This window comes from Schistosoma haematobium, chromosome 4 (assembly GCF_000699445.3).
Source record: "Schistosoma haematobium chromosome 4, whole genome shotgun sequence".
Taxonomy (NCBI): Eukaryota; Metazoa; Platyhelminthes; class Trematoda; order Strigeidida; family Schistosomatidae; genus Schistosoma; species Schistosoma haematobium.
Window position 1 is genome coordinate 8222521 of NC_067199.1, and position 17550 is coordinate 8240070.

The window sequence follows — 17550 nt, forward strand, 5'->3', positions numbered from 1 at the left end:
TTCGTATTGATCATATATCTATTCAATTGATACAGTATTTACATTCTGTAAATCAGTCATCTAATCCTGTTAGTATGGAACATATTTAATGTGAATTGTTTCCTTCCGTTTAACGTTTCTAATTTATATGCTTGTATAAAAAGAATAACTGATTTCCTCTCCTTCATTTTGTATTCATAAAGAATATATATTTTAAATAGATTTACATTTTTTTAGAGTATTAAAGCAATTAGTCTCTTTGATAAATTTCCATAATGCAATGAGAAGACGAATTATATCAGAATTATGTGATATGCTTGAGCAATACATCTCGAACAATCTGATCACACGTAATGTACTTGTTAAGACATTTTTTTAATGAAAATTAAAGGACAACTAGAGAGGTTAAAGGTAAGCCATAACAAAGAAAAAAATAATAATAAAGTACACAAAAACAATGTGATCACCATTCTGGATAATAAATCAGTATTATCAGGGTAGGTTAAGTGTAAGGACAAATTGTTTTTGAACGCATAAACGGGGGTTTCAATTCCGTATAGGCAAGGCTTCAATAAACGTTAGTATACGTTCTTGAAGGTTTTTGTATAACACTACAAATGCTGATTTGATGTCAACCTAATGACCCGTCTCAATCAAATGTTTCGCAATGGAGGATGATATCTGTCTATCCTATGATCTTATTTGACCATTGGAATCTATTTGTTTTTGAAGCCATTTCGGTATGTGTTCACCCACCCTTAATTACAAATCACGCTTGCTCCTCCCTATGTACGTGTTTCCACACATACATGTAAATTGATAGACACAATAAATTCACTTGATGTTATTTTTTTTACTGATATCTTCCCATTGTTATTTAGGACTACGATTGTTCAGTCTCGTGTTGACATATATGCATCCTATGTGGATTGTCTTGATATAACCTTAGACACAATGTTTTAACAAGCATATTATGTATGATCAGATTGTTCGAAATGTATTGCACAAATAGATCACATAATTCTGATAAACTTCGTCTTCTCATTGCATGATTATCAAAATTTAGAATATTAATTAAATAATGAAATATAATAGATCTAAACTATTTACTTTAATTAAATATAAAAATTACTAATAATCATTAAGAAGATTACTATTAGAAATATACATTTATTATATTCATATACATTTGTTTTATACAAATTAAATAACTATATAAGTGTATATATTTTGTTTTTCCTCTTTTTTCTTTCTTTTTTTCTTTTTTTTCTTTTTTCTTTTTTGTTTTTCTCTCTTTTTTTAACAAAATCAATAACATAAAGAATAAAAAGTTGTAATAAACATTGAAATTAATTTTCTTTTTTGAGTAGATTTGCAGATTTCAACTTCATTGTAATTTTATGGATATTAAAATCATATATGGAAGACATAATTATTATATATATATATATATATATATATATATGTATATATATATAGTGTGTGTGTGTGTGTTTATCCTGTACAAATTATATAGAGTTTTGATTTGTTGCATATTGTATTAAATTTTCCTTTAAAAGTAATAATTCTTTACGATGATTATCAACTAATGATGTCTAATTGAATTATATTAATGAAATATGAAAAAGTAAAGAAATAAGATGTTATTGAAATTATAAGAAAAATGTATAGTTTATATGAATGTATTTAGTTTATCAGTTTAGGAGTTGTGGAGATTGTTAAGTTTTTGATTGAAATCATGAGTCAATTGAAGCTAGACCATCATGGAAAACCTGGAAGCACTGGACGACCAACTCGTCCTAGTATAGGACTCCTCAGCAGTGCGCATCCACGATCCAGCATCCCGCAAGATTCGAACCCAGGACATATCAGTCTCGCGCCAGGCGCTTAACCTACTGGACCACTGAGCCGGCATTCAATGGTGTTAATGTCTAACCTCAACCAATCCACGAAGTTGCGCAACCACCTTCCATTGTACTGAGGTAGACACCTGTTTCTACCCGACACGGATTAGCTCCACTGGTTTAGTTTAATTGAATTCTTTATTTTCAATAGGTTGAGATCATGAGTTAATTGAAGCTAGACTACCATGAAAACCACCCAGATCTCAGCGGAGGAAGAAATCAAGAAGAAGTGCTGTAAGTGGATAGGACACATATTGAGGAAAGCAATCAACCGTGTCACAAGACAAGACCTCACATGGAATCCTCAAGGCCAAGGAGGAAGACCAAAGAACACATTACATCGGGAAATGGAGACAGACATGAGAAAAATGAACAAGAATTGGATGGGATTAGAAAAGAAGGCTCAGGTTGGAGAATGCTGGTCGGCGGCCTATGCTCCATTAGGAGTAACAGGTGTAAGTAAGTAAGCAAGTACCATGAAAAACTTGGAAGCACTAGATGGCTATTTCGTTCTATTGTGAGGTTCTTCAGCAGTGTGAATCCACGATCCCGCTCGGTGAGATTCAAAGCCAGGACATATAGGTTTTGAAGTGACGCGACATAACGAAGTGGCCATCCAGTGATTCTAGGCTTTCCATGGCGTTCTAGCTTCAATTGACTCATGATCTCAACTATTGAAATTACTATAATATCCACAAAATCCCATTCTGAATTCTTTATGTTAAATGTTTTATTTAAAGCGATTTCATTGTTATTCTAGACAAAATCATTATTAATTACTTGGAGTAAAAGAGAGAATTTTATTTATTCTATGAACTTCAAACATAGATTCTAGGACAAAAATGTTAACTTGATCGTGAAGTAACCATTTTTTCATGAATTAAACTCTGATGTTATCTAAAATAACAATGAAAGCTTCAATAGACAATCATTTGTGGATTAATTGAATTTCGACTTGAATGCAACTGAATGCTGGTTCTGTATGCTAAAGATCAAGCGTTCGCGTGTGAGACCGGAGCCTTTGCGTTCGATCTTCGGTGATGGGTTCATGGTTGAACATTAATGAGTGGTCTTATACCAAGACAAAACCGCTGTTTAGAGCCTCCATGTCCTCAACGGTTGTTTAGCTTCGATCAATTCGTGAATTTGACTTAATAATAGGGATATTTGACCATTTTGATTATGATAGATTCACATATTATGGTATACGTTTAGAAGTTCAGTAGGTGTTTAGGAATAAGGCTCTAATATATACTTAAGTTTTTGCGTTGCATTCTTGTTACTTTATTCAACAAAAACAATTGATCAAGCAAATAATTGTAGTTTATTACACATTAGTTAATAACCTTTAAGTTTTCATACACGACAGGATATATTACAAAACACATAATTTTTACTAAATTACATTATGAAATTCTTCTCTTCGATTACGTTTATTCAGGAAAGTTTACGTTTGCAAAACTGTAATATTATTACAGTTTTTTAACATATGGAGGATTCTAAGCAAAATAAGGTAGTCTTTCCGATCCTATCAACACCCACGCAGACCACAACATACCAAAGAAACTTAACTAAAAGGATTCTAGGGTTAGGAAATACATGTTTCAGGAAGCCGAGTCAACGTAAATCATCACTTTTTATAATATATTTATTTTGCATCCTACGTAAAATGTCAGTATACTTCCATCAAACTTCTTCAACTACAACGATGTGAAAACGCTAGAAAAATGAAAGTTCAAAGCTGACAATTAAAACCTTCAAAAGCTTGATATTTATAACTAAACAACTTACCAAAATATTATCCCATCTTTCTGTGAACTGTTCCATAGTATCCATAAGTGTTATCAAGTATCTTCAATGGAAGTAAACATATAAATGTATCAAAAATGCTCAAAATAATAACGTGAAACACAATGAAACAAATTCGGGACTATAAAAATATTTTACATTAACATTAACAAAAAATAAATAGAATTTAATACTAAATAACAGAGAATAACTGTAATCTTCTTTTGTTTCGAACGTGGATATTTATCAAAGAATAAAATTGTATTAAACAAAATCATTCTTAAGAATTAAAAATATTACTGGTCATCTTAACTAGAGTAACAAAAGTATGATTTTGAATATTGTTGAAATTATCATCAGAGTAAAATGTCGATTAGTTTGATTGCTTCTTAGTGGCCTGTTATTTTGGCGCCAATTAGATTTGTATGAATGGTTGCTGTCGAAACATATATGTCGTCAATCCTCGCATATAATCATCGACTTGGATAGTGTTAGTGAATAATAGAATAAAACAAGTCAAGTATGAGAATGGATTTTTATGTACGTATATTTTGTACCCTCTTTGATCTGGACAGACAATTAGACGGACTAAGTGAAGGAAGCGAAGGGAGCGATGCGAATTGACAGGCAGTGGAGACGTGTGAGCCAACTCGATTTAATCAAGCGTTAATTAATTTTACAGCCATGTGATGAGTAGAATAAAAAGTGCACACATATGCACTCATATAAAAACAATCAAGGTTGATAAGCGAATAATTAACAAGATCAAGATTTGACTCAAGTAGAATGAATGTTCGGGAGCTAGAATAATCTATGTCGGCTTGCATAGCACTACAGTTTTAAGATATGTAAGAAGTAGCGAAGGATAGAGATATTTGATTGACTTGTAGTGACTTTTATCAAGAGAACGCGACTGGTTTAATGGAAACAATTATTATAACCAATAGTACCACTGATTGTTTTACTGTACTTGTTTGTTTAACTGTAATAAAGACATTCTTCCTTCCGTTGATTGTGACCTTGCACGAACTTACGTCTGCTCAGTAGTTCCGCTTGTACTCCTTTGGCACGATCTCAGTATTCTTTCGATACCACGAGATCTCCGACAAATACATCTCGACTACAGCCATCAACTGCCTTCTGATATTTGGCCTACGGGGGATCTTATCGGTTAATTGGCATGTAGTCTTCCTGTAGTAGTGATCATAGTCAACCACGACTCGACGCCACACTACAACTGGTGAACGCAAAACTAAGAACACTTTTCAATCGCGGTGAGTCTATTACTTATCTATCCACGTCTGTTGCACATTTTCGTATTGATATTTTCCAATATATAATATTCTGGCAACAACTTGAAATGACAGATAACGATAAGAATAGTAATAATATAATAGACTTTGACGTACAGGTTATCCATTTTCGATCTGTATCTTTTATCCCCCCCCGGTCCGGAAGTATGGTTCGCGGCACTGGAGTCTCAGTTCGAGACCCGCCGCATTACGAGCCAACGGCAAAAGCGTGCATACGCTCCGAAATCTTTATCAGGGGATCACATAGTTACTGTCCGTGAGGTCGTCCTCAACCCCAATGTGCCTAACGTTTATGATCACCTCAAGGAGGCGATCCTCAGACATTTCCTTCCATCGAGAGGGGAACGGTTGAGGACATTATTAACACGTCACTCCCTGAGTGATGCTAGGCCGAGCCACCACCTCACGCGCCTGCAGTCTCTTGCAGGATCCACGGCAGCTGATCCCAAAATTGTCAAGGAATTGTGGCTCGAATCGTTACCAGCACAAATCCAACCAACGATCACGGCCCTGCTCGACGATGCACCACTCGACCGGGTGGCCCTCATAGCAGACAAAATACTGGCAAGGACTGGCAACCGAGACAATTACATAGTTGCCTCAACGTCATGTTCGAACGTGGATATCGACGCTAGTCGCTTCCCAGCTCAAAATGACAGGGGTAGTCGTATTCATACATGTCTTAACTTCCGAGGCCGTTGCGATATACCCGAACCCTACGTCCCTCGAGCTAGATCACGGTCTTGGAAAGCCGCAACCACTCACCTAACGCATGCATCTTCCAAGCCACGCCAAAAAGAGGCTTCGGAAGCGAGTGTGGGTTAGTGCTGGTTTCACCGCTCCTTCAGGCCCGGTGCCCACCGTTGTCGAGTCCCGTTCTCATACAAGGCGGGAAACTCCCGAGCCGGCGAGTAAATGAGGCCGTACTCGCCGGTCCTTCACTCCATGTTGGCTGCTAATTTTATGTGCACGGTTACCGCACGAACGCTAAGTACCTAGTAGATACAGGTGCCCATGTTTCTGTCGTATCTCTAGGTAACAGTAAGCCACAAGCTACGACGCTTGGTGTCACCATCTTGAAACACCGACTTCGGTGACTTGGACATGTCCTACGAATGTCGTTCCAGAAAATTCCACGTCGTGCATTATTTGCCGACGCTGGGACTGGTTGGAAAAAGCGGAGAGGTGGTCAGTATATGACATGGTGTCGTGGTATGAAAGCTGCAAAAGACTGGCTTGTGTTGGTCCTTCACGACTCCTTTGCTGGGGTCCGAGAGATGGTGCGACACAGTGGCTAGAGAATTTATCAGATATGGTTCAGAATAGAAGCTAGTGACGATCCTGCTGTAACCTTCCGTTACTTTCTTCGTAAAAAGTGGTTGCGTCTTCCTTAAGTGAAAGATTTCTTCTGGTTGCACCTTTCTGTTTCCTCCACTATCACTATTATCATTATTATTACACTACCTTACACCGATCTGTGCGTTATTGTTGTCTTTTTCTTTCACGCTCCTTACCTTTTTTTCCTTGTCTTTAAATTCTCATTGTTTTGTGTAGCGCATATATATTTGGTGCCCTCTTGTACCAATATTTATGTGTTCAAATAAATAAATAATACAATAAACGACGCTTCAACTACGCGCTACGAATGGCTCAGCCATTCCTACCTATGGTACACGACAACTCACGGTCAACCTGGGCAACCGACGACAGTATTTGTGGACGTTCATCATTGCCGATGTTCCCCCAGCCATACTCGGTATTGATTTCACGTAGGCTGCAGCGAATCGATACTTCGTCAAACAGTAAATTCATGGGCTTCAAAGCTCAAAAAAATGCATACCGAATCTTAAGCGTATTTCATGACTAGATATTCCACGCTTTATTTGAGAAATTCCCCAAAAAATAACTAAAGCACTCGAGGAGATTCCATCGGTGACCAATCGTGTGGTACTCCTTTGGCACGATCTCGATATTCTTTCGATACCACAAGATCGCCAACAAATATATCTCACTGCAACCATCAATCGCCTTCTGATTTTTGGTTTACTCGAAGGTGTAGCGGTGGTGATCATAGTCAAACGTGACTTGACGCCACGCTACAAACTAAAGATTTAATTTGAAAGCAACCATTGTAAAAAGTAACTTAGAATTAAACAGGACAATCATAAAACAATTTATAGAGATCGATTCATTTAAAAAACATTGGTATTTAGGACTAATATTCATTGAAACACTCAGTAAAACGAGGCAGTAGATGCATAACTACTCATAATAACCAAGCTGATTACCGATTGTGTGATCATTAGCAACTCCATTATAAGATAGAAATTCGTGAATATAAAAAAATTCAAGGTTTAAATAGATTACCATTGATCAAATAGAGTGTACTGATTATAATTAGGAAAAGTCAAATATTGGATTTCATTTTCTTAGTTAAATTATATCATACTCGTTGTATTCTTGTATGAATCTGCTATAAATTTCATTTTGTAGATAAATACTAGGATAAAATATTTTCATTATCTTAGCATTTATTAGGCTTGACTACATTTAATTGAATGAATGGAATGAATGTCAACTAAATGAACCATTGTACAGAAGAAGTTCACTATTCTATGATGCTTTTAATGGTTGACTGAACAATATCAAGTAGATATAAAACAATATCATTATTCTATTTTATTGCTTCACATCACAACTGTAAAAATAGATCATTAAATTGAAAAAATAAATAAAGTTCAACTTTGAGTAATCATTCATATAATACTACAGATTATTGGTAAAGAAAACAATTAAATAACCGAAACTATCGCTTATTTGCAAAAGATATCAAAATTAAAAACGGATAGAAACAATCGAATTAGTTGACTGTAATAAATTGTTATAACTTGTGACCTGTGTGCCCTGGTAATGTATAACTTAAGGATACCGCCAATTAGAGAGCAGTGAATTATCGATCGAACCAGTGAAGCATAAAACCCGTACGAGCAGTCTAGAGAAATTATCGGTCCTGCTACCTGCCTAGCCCATCCAGTTAAATCCAGAACACCAGTCTCAGCCTCTGCAATATGAGTCGTTTATTTCAAGCATACTCGGTTTATATACCAACCAGACAGACCACACCGTACCACAAAATGTGAAACAACATTTATACAAGAATTAGTCAAATGTGGCTGTGAATGTGGGAGATAGTCATTAACAGATAGGGCGTAATTCAAGAACAGTAAATCGTATAGTAATAGTCCATTGGTCAAAACAAAGCTCATAATAAGAGGGACATGAATATGAATAGTTTAGTCATTTAACAATTATACGATAAATATATACACATAGTGTTGATTCATAAATGGATCCCAAAGTCACTATTCATTATGCTTATTGGGACATAACATAAATATAATATCTGCAAAATAAATATCAACATCCCATAAGAAACAACAAACTTTTCAGCTAACGATTCATAAATGTATAACTTCTACTTATATTAAAACATCGGTAGACTACTTTCAAATTAATATATGCAAATCTACTGTTGTTTTGTATTCTTTTTATATTATAGAGATAAAAGGCTATTGTACTTACTTATCATCTTAGACTGACACCAGATATGGAAACATCTAAGCCTTAGTATTGTTTTACTTGAATCATCCCATTGATGTTTTAGGACTGAAATTGATCAGTCTCTTATTGGCATATGTGCATACTGTGCGAATGCATCGATATTGCCTTAATTTACAAGCATTATAAGCAAAGGTGGATAGTGGCTAGCAGTGGAATCCAGGACGCGCGTTTCGACTGATCAATTTCAGTCCTAAAACATCAGTGGGAGGATTCAAGTAAAACAATACCAATTGAATTAAACTTCACCCCATCGCACAAGCAAGTGGCTATCAGGACTCAGTAGGTAAGTGGATGACGCGATGGCGTTTGAAGCGAACGGTATTGAGTTCGAGTCCCAGAGTGAACATCAACTCCGAGATTCAGGTACACCCAGCTGACGAGTCCCAAACAGGACGAAATGCGCGTCGTGGATTCCACTGCTAGACACTATCCATCTTTGCTTATAATCTAAGCCTAAGGATCAAATATTTCTTCTCAGTACATAGATCCTAAGTAGATTGATAAATGCTAATGAACACACAATGTATATCAATATGAAACTAGCCTGGAAGGTTATAGAAAGTAACTGTAGATGTTTTATTTTATCTGAATGCTAAACAGTGTTTCCATATGGGCTATTAATATAACATTATAGCTCAAAAGGAATTCATATGATTTACACTTCACAATTACTGATTGGAATTTAGATACCGTAAGTACTATAACACAGCTGACTAGTCAAGTTGGAACAATATTCTAATGTTAATTGACAATTTGCATTAAAAATTTGGTTTATTCACATTATTATGAAATCCATATGTTGACTTATTTTTGCATCAAAGAAGATGAAGTTTCATAGGTTACATCAGTAAATAAGAATATCACTCAAATGAAAATAGTCATTGTGACTGTTCTATTAGTTTTGTTTTTCATTCTTAATAAACATTCAACTTACTGTTTATCAGAGTTGTTCATATATCTTTCACTTGATTGAACATTATAGTTTGTTAACCGACGATGTAGTGAAAATTTATCCAAACAAACTGGACTTGTAGAAAATCGTGATAATTCTCTACTAGCTGAACATCCTATTGTATTTCCTATAGGAAATAAATGTGGATGTGTTTGTAGTGTTGGAGAGAATTTATTTGAAAAATTAGAACTACAAGATGGTGATTTTTTTCCTTGTAAAATACCTGACCGTCGATGACGTGATTCATATAAACGTTTAGCTGCATGTTTACGGATAACAAACTAAAAAAAGAACATTTTCATAAGTTCTAATGATACTTTGAATATAGAATCAAGATTACAGACAATGATATATATATGCAAATAAATATTACTAGTTGAAATCATGAGTCAATTGAAGCTGGATCACCATGGAAAACCTGGAAACACTGCATGGAATCTCGCGGCGGACGGGATCGTGGATGCGCACTAGGACGAAACGGCTGCCCAGTGCTTCCTGGGTTTTCATGGTGGTCTAGCTTCAATTGACTCATGATTTCAACCGGTGAAATTTCTAAAATTTCCACAAATCCCCTTCTGAAAATAAATATTACACAAAAATTATGATAATTTAGACAAATAATATTCTTAACACAATAATAATTATCTAATGTGCAGTAGTTGAAGATTGTCAGTAATATACAGTATATCTATCTTCCAACCCAATTAAATTCATATGACATATAAAATAATCAATATTTTTCATTTAGGTATAATGTTACGGATCTGTCTGGAATTTGATTGATCTCTTACATGGCTTGATTGCCTAGAGAAACTAAGTATTCACTAAATCTGGATATCATCATTTGGTGCTTACTTATAAGTGATCATAAACGGCACGTGTAAAGCGCCTCCTACGCTGTTTGGTTTTTGAAAGGTCACAGATATATCCGAAGTTAATTTTTCTTTATCATTGTAAAGTATACTCTAATAAGAAACTTATGTTTCCAACTGTTTACTGGATCCTTTTTATAAACCAACACTAAATAATGTCACATAACAATTGTTAAGTAAAATCAACTCTATTCTTTGAATGATATAATGTTGAAAAACTACGCATAGATTCTTCTCCTTCTTCTTCTTCTTCTTCGACGAGTTCCTTTTTTATGACTTCAATAGTATATATAGTTAATGATATCCATTAGACTGAAGGTAAGGAAATTTTTTGACTTAGTGTGTATATAGCATTGTAGGCGTGTATTGTATTATTTAACAATTCTGTTAATTATTATTTGATAGTATTTTTAGGAATGTCAGTAGAGTAAATTTCAGTCATATATAGTGTTTAAGGGATAGAAGTATTCTATAGTTTTAATGTGTGTAAGTGAATAAGTGGTTGGTTTAATAACATAACGCTGTCTCAGCAGCAGTAGGTCTCAACATTTACAAAGGGAAAAGCAGAATTCTCCAAAAACAACACAGCATGAAACAACAACATAACACTTGGTGGAGATTTTAAAGATGTAAAAACATTTACATATCTGGGCAGCATCATTGATGAACACGGTGGATCTGATGCAGATGGGTGATGTGAACAGGGAAACAAGAAGCCCTGACAAACTACGAAAGCTATTTTTCGGGACGTTATTCCATTCTATTCAAAGCTTGTAAAACACTGATGTTTAATTTTGTCCATTATCTATTCTACAGAACATAAGCTCTCGTTCGATGTATGATTCATTGCCATACTCCTTTTTGTTCCGAAGCTATTGTAATTGAAACATAATATTTTGCACCCTATTTTCTACTCGAATTCCCAGCTTTGGACATAATTGTATTTTTCATAATTATTGCACGTTGTGGTCGGGTTATTCACTTATTTATTCATGTACCTTTTTACAATAATCCGAATTGAAATAGGAATATCGGGAATAGATCGAGTAGTGTTCCAGTTGTCTTCTCTTCTCTTCTCTCATTCGCGTGCTTGTCAGCCAATCAGGTGATATAGTAGTTTTCTTCTCTCTACTCCACTTCGAACTCATGCATACTAGCCTCAAGTTTAGGTCGGTCAGCCTATCGCGCGGAGGCCTTAATCTGGATTAGATAAGTATCCTCAGCACCGAAAGTGGGTAGACAGACCAAAGGACATAACAATGGGAAGGCGCGGATCGGCAAAGCAAGAGCAGCATATTTACAATTGAAGAACATCTGGAACTCAAAACAACTTTCAACCAACACCAAACTCAAAATTTTCAATACGAATGTTAAGACAGTTCTACAGTATGTGGCGGAAACTTAGCGAACTACGAAAGTCATCATCCAGGTGATACAAGATTTTATTAACAGTCGTTTACAGAAAATACTTCTGATCCATTGACCAGACACTATTAGCAGCAACCTACTGTGGGAGAGAACAAACCAGATCTCAGCGGAGAAAGAAATGAGGAGGAAGCGCTGGAAGTGGATAGGGCACACATTGAGGAATGCACCCAACTGCGTCACAAGGTAAGCCCTCACTTAGAATCTTGAAGGCCAAAGGAGGAGAACAGGAAGATCAAAGAACTGATTACTCCGAGAAATGGAGACAGACATGAGAAAAATGAACAAAAATTGGAGAGAACTGGAAAGAAAGGCCTCGGACAGGATGAGTTGGAGAATGCTGGTCAGCGGCCTATGCTTTATTGGAAGTAATAGGTGTAAGTAAGTAAGTATGTTATTAACTTTACACATAGAAATTATATTCCTCTCTAAATCTACAATACGTATCTCTTAAAATAAGGGGTTAATTTTTAATAATTATTTATGCTGACTGGCTTCAAGAGGTATTTCCTGGAGTTATATTGAGAAGCAGTGACCAGTGCAGTACAACCGGGTCTGTTTATAAGTAATAAGTCACTGATGACAATGGTGGACGTGTTGCTCAATTTCATAGAATAATTGTAGTTGGATATTACAACCGTTGGTTGCCGACCGGCCCAATGGTCTGGACGTTAAGCACTCGCACGCGAGACTGATAGGTCCTCTTGTGAATATAGATCGTGGTCGCGCATTGCTGAGGAGTCCAACAATAGGACAAAACGGCCGTTCAGTGCTCTCAGGTTTTCCATGGTGATCTAGCTTCAATTGATTCATGATCTCAACTATTAAATTATTTATGCACATATTGTATAATTTGTATGTATGTCATTGAATTTTCTCCTTTAATTGAATTCGTCAAGTCAAAATTTTTATTTACAAAGTATTATTTTTATTTAAACATAAGTCATATACTAAAATTCATTGGATATATTATGAATTTTTCATAGTGGCCTAATTGTATTTAATTCTGTTTAAGTACTTTTCTTTAATAGGCACTATCTTGTATAAACTGATTATGGAAACAGAATTGATAATAAACCAAATGTTAATGAAATATTCAACATTCAAACACACTTGATGTTTGTAATCTTTTAATACAGTTAAATAAACCTTGATTTATATAACAGACCTTACCATTAGATTTTTGAAGAAAAAAAATGATGATAATTAGGCCTAATTGATAGTTGACAATGGAATACTAGAAATTTTATAAAATCTGGGTAAAATACTTTACGTTCAAAATGCAGTTTACATATCATTAAATGAATCAGAGTGATATTTGAATTGACTACCACATACACATTGTTATGGAAAATTCATTTAAACTATACACTATAGTCTATCTTTTAAAACAACACGATTGGAAAACAGTTTTATTTGTGAATTCTATAAGCTCTTGAAGTTTTAACAATAACTGAAAAGGCTATTCAAATCTATTATTATTAGCAAAGATTGATAGTGGCTAGCAGTGGAGTCCAGGACTCATGTTTCGTCCTACTTCAGACTTTTCAGCTGGATATACCCAATTCTTAGATTTGATGTTCACTCTGGCTTTCTTGACTCAGTAGGTAAGTGGATAACGCGATGACGTTTGAAGCAAACGGTACTGGATTCGATTCTTAGAGTGAACATCAAATATGAGATGCTGGTACATCCAGTTAACGATTTTGAAATAGGACGAAACGCGCGTCCTGGAAACCACTACTAGCGACTATCCATTTTCGCTTATAAAGCTTGTGACTTAAGGCACTATCGAGGCAGTCCGCAAAGTATGCCAATTAGAGACTGATCAATTGCAGCCCTAAACTACAATGGAAAGATTCAAGTAAACATCACCAAGCGAATTTGATGAATGCTGTTTTACTGTCTATATTTTTCAGGTCATCGATCTATTCCCCGATGTAAAACAAGCCTTTGTTACTCTTATCACAATTAGTAGACGTATTTCCACACCACTGACTCGTACTTTTTATTTATTTTGTTTATTTATGTAATCCATTCCACTATTATCACTGACTTGTAAACTGCCTTGATTGGTTTATTGATTTCGTATATGTATAGTAATATTATGAATCAATTGACACTAGAAAACCTGGAAGTACTGGACGGCCGTTTCGTCCTGTTGTGAGACTTCTCAGAAGTGTGCATCCATGATCCCGCCTCGCGAGATTCGATCTCACGACCTATCGGTCTCGCACGCATTGAGTGCTTCCAGGATTTGCATGACGATCTGGCTTCAATTGACTCATGATCTCATCTACTGAAATTACTATAATTTCCACAAAAACATGTGATATAAATATTACTGAATATCAGCGTAAAGCCTGAAAAACAATACTGTTGCTTTATGTATATCTGATTCATAAAGTTGAAAATTTTAAGATTTATTAATTACACATCTGTATAAACAGTTTACGTTTTAGCGATCAAACATTAATTCATGTTACATTTTGTAGGCTACGAATATCTTTAAATCAACTGATTTCGGTTTCCATGGTAAGAAATTAAATTGGCGCCACTTCTATTTTATAAAATCTGTATGGAAGTACAAAAGTTAGTTTATTTAAATTACTGAAATCAGTTAGGAAAATGATGAGAATATAATGTAGTCCATTTACCGTGTGACTTCATTATTTTTCATTTATTATTACAAACAATAAAACTATTCAAATTCCCTTGGTATTGTTTACTTGAATCTTTCCATTGTAGTTTAGGGCTGCAATTGATCAGTCTCTAATTGGCATACTTTGCGGACTGCCTCGATAGTGCCTTAAGTCACAAGCTTTATAAGCGAAAATGGATAGTCGCTAGTAGTGGTTTCCAGGACGCGCGTTTCGTCCTATTTCAAAATCGTTAACTGGATGTACCAGCATCTCATATTTGTTGTTCACTCTAAGAATCGAATCCAGTACCGTTTGCTTCAAACGTTATCGTGTTATAAAATAAATGAACGAAGAGTATGGAAAATATTAATGAGTAAAATCTTTGAGTAAGGTTAATTTGGCCAAGGAGAGGAAAAAGATATTAGAAATCTATTATGAATATAAGGACGTGAATCGTTAGCTCGAATCTTCTAGTTTCTGCGATGTGTAAGAGACGAAATCCAAACCCACATGCAAAACTAATCAGAAAATGACAAATAATTTCAATTTTATAACTCTTAAATCAAATGTTGTATAGCAGGGATGCGTATTGCTTTGTAAATACCCTTTCCTAACCACGAAAGTAGGTGTTCACTAAGTCTTTGGCTCGGTTATCTTGTTATGTGTCCACTATAGCTTTCTCCACAAGAGTAGCTGAATTTATATTTATACAGAAATATCAGTAAGTGGTTGTGGAGATTGTTGAATTCATTTAAGCCATGAACCAATCAGTGTTACATGACCATTAAGAACCTAGGACCACCAGACATCCGCTTCGTCGTTGTACGAGACTCCTCAGCAGTGCGCATCCATGATCCCTCTCACATCACTCGAACCTAGGATCTTTGGTCTCGCGCAAATGTTTAACCTTTAGACCACTGGACTGGGACCCATCAGTGCTAATATCTAACCTCAACTAATTCACATGGATTTGGCAAAGTAATTTCGTATATGCATATATATATATTATTACATATAAGAGTAAAGCATGGTGAGGATCTAACTGAAAACAATACTGTTCGCTTATATATATCATTCTAATTAACAAATAGACGTGACTACATTCGTTAAGTAATTTGATTAAGATGAAAATAACTGTGAACTTTAAGTCATATAATTCTCATAAAATGGTAACCCAGTGACAAAGCTCTTAGTATTTTAGTTTATCAGTACCGTATTTCAATCTCACTTAGAATACCAGCATAGTTATGCGTATGTGTCTAGTTAGTGTAGTTCAGATAAAATGAAATATGCCTCCTATATTCTTTTTTATACAGTAAAATATGCTACATTTAATTTTTGTCAGTAAACAGCATATTTTTTTATTAAGTTTACAGTAGTTTCTGAAAATAGTTATCTCTTGATTATACTACTGAATAGTAGTATTAAAAATCAATTTTATGAAGACTGCGAATAGCTGTTGGGAAAAAGTTAGGGGTGGCCAAATCGAAACTTGACATCAGTGCTTGAAGTCACTAACTTCTGGTCTTAGCCATGTTGGTAGATGCAGACTACTTGGTTGGAGTCCACAGGACTATCGTAGCCAATGGTTGGAGACTGTGGGTGACACCGATCAGAACCGATCACAATGGCATGGGTGTATAAAATTTGTTATTATTGAATACGTTTTGATAGCAAATGGTAGTTGTAATGAGATAAATAGTCTGATAAAAAAACCAATATTACCTCAGCTTCTGGATGATCTTTCAATGCCTTTAATATATCATCACGTGCTAGAACAAATAATTCAGCATATCCAACAGCACGCACATCAGCAGTTCGTCTAAAACGATAAGGGAAGGAATTAAACGTTAATCATCAGAGTTTATGTTTGTCATGCGAACGTTAAATGTCATGAGTCCTATATCGCTTAAGATCTTGAGTGTAAACTACTAAAAATGTTCAGAGAAAAATTATTTTAAATCGTACAAGTTTTCAAGTTTTTCACCAGCTGGTGTTTGTAATAAGTAATTTGGTTAGCGAGAATATTAGGTATTTGATATTCAACTACCAAACCAATTGTTCGAAACCATCACTTTGATTCATTTGGATAGTCATATAGTATTTTACTCTGTCATAATAAACCTACATTCCAAAGTGACGACTTGTTGTAAGATTTAGGACAATCGCTTTATCGCATTCAAAAAACAAGTTTGTACTTGCATTTTAAAGTTATTGTAGGTACCGAGGTTTAAACCTACTGTCCTTCTCTTTAAATTCCAAGACGTTATTCATAAGCTACTGAGTTCAGATAGCCACTGACTTGTTTAACGGTTACTATCCCTTCTATCATGATAGAAAACTGTTATTTAAGTTACATAACGTTGCTATTAGATTACAAAGTTTAGGACTAAGGTATATAATATTGGAATCAAATACTGTAACATCTTATTTTCTACATAAAAAAAGAAAAATACTTGGGAAACCTTGGAAAAATTAGCTCAGGATAGAGTTCTTTGGAGAATCCGTATTGGTGGTTTATACTCTATGATAGTTAACAAGTATAAGTCTATCAATAATTATTTCACTAAATATGGGAGAATATTTATGCAGTTAATTTAATCAAACAAACGTAAATAAGACGTTTGCAATTACTAGAAGAAAGTAAATTAAATAATTCATATAAATAAGTTGAGCTCACCTATTTATCCCATCCAAATTTAATACACCAATTTCACCAAAAAAATCACCTGGACCCATTGTAGAAAGAACTTCATTCTCTTCACTATTGAAAAAAAAACAGGCGAAATAAACAAAAAGGAGAGACAGTATTTTCTAAAAGTAAACTTTATTGATAAGAAAATGTAAGAGATACATTTTATTCTTCGAAAATTAAAATTTCTAGACAGTTTGTAGAACAAACTTGGTCGATAGGATTCGATCTGCACTAAGAAGCACCTGACATGCATCACATCGATCGTCACCCAGTAACCAATCAATTGTTAATACATCGCAGTCCTACAAGGGGTCAGTTGCGGCCCGGATAGCTCAGTGGTAAAGTCTCTAACTATGAAG

The 17550-nt window shown here is 34.9% G+C and overlaps 1 protein-coding gene across 1 annotated transcript in view; it reads right to left on the reverse strand.

Annotated features, from left to right (window-relative positions):
- Nucleotides 1-1214: 1214 nt before the first annotated feature.
- The window catches only part of CNGA3_3 (Cyclic nucleotide-gated cation channel alpha-3), a 97222-nt gene continuing 80886 nt past the window's right edge, over nt 1215-17550 (reverse strand). Inside the window, exons 7-11 of the mRNA XM_051215561.1 lie at nt 17177-17260; nt 16222-16318; nt 9540-9838; nt 3675-3735; nt 1215-1574 (exon numbers count right to left, since the gene is read on the reverse strand). Coding sequence (XP_051066094.1) covers nt 1488-1574; nt 3675-3735; nt 9540-9838; nt 16222-16318; nt 17177-17260 — 628 coding nt within the window. The 3' untranslated portion in view covers nt 1215-1487. The remainder of the gene's footprint in view (nt 1575-3674; nt 3736-9539; nt 9839-16221; nt 16319-17176; nt 17261-17550) is intronic.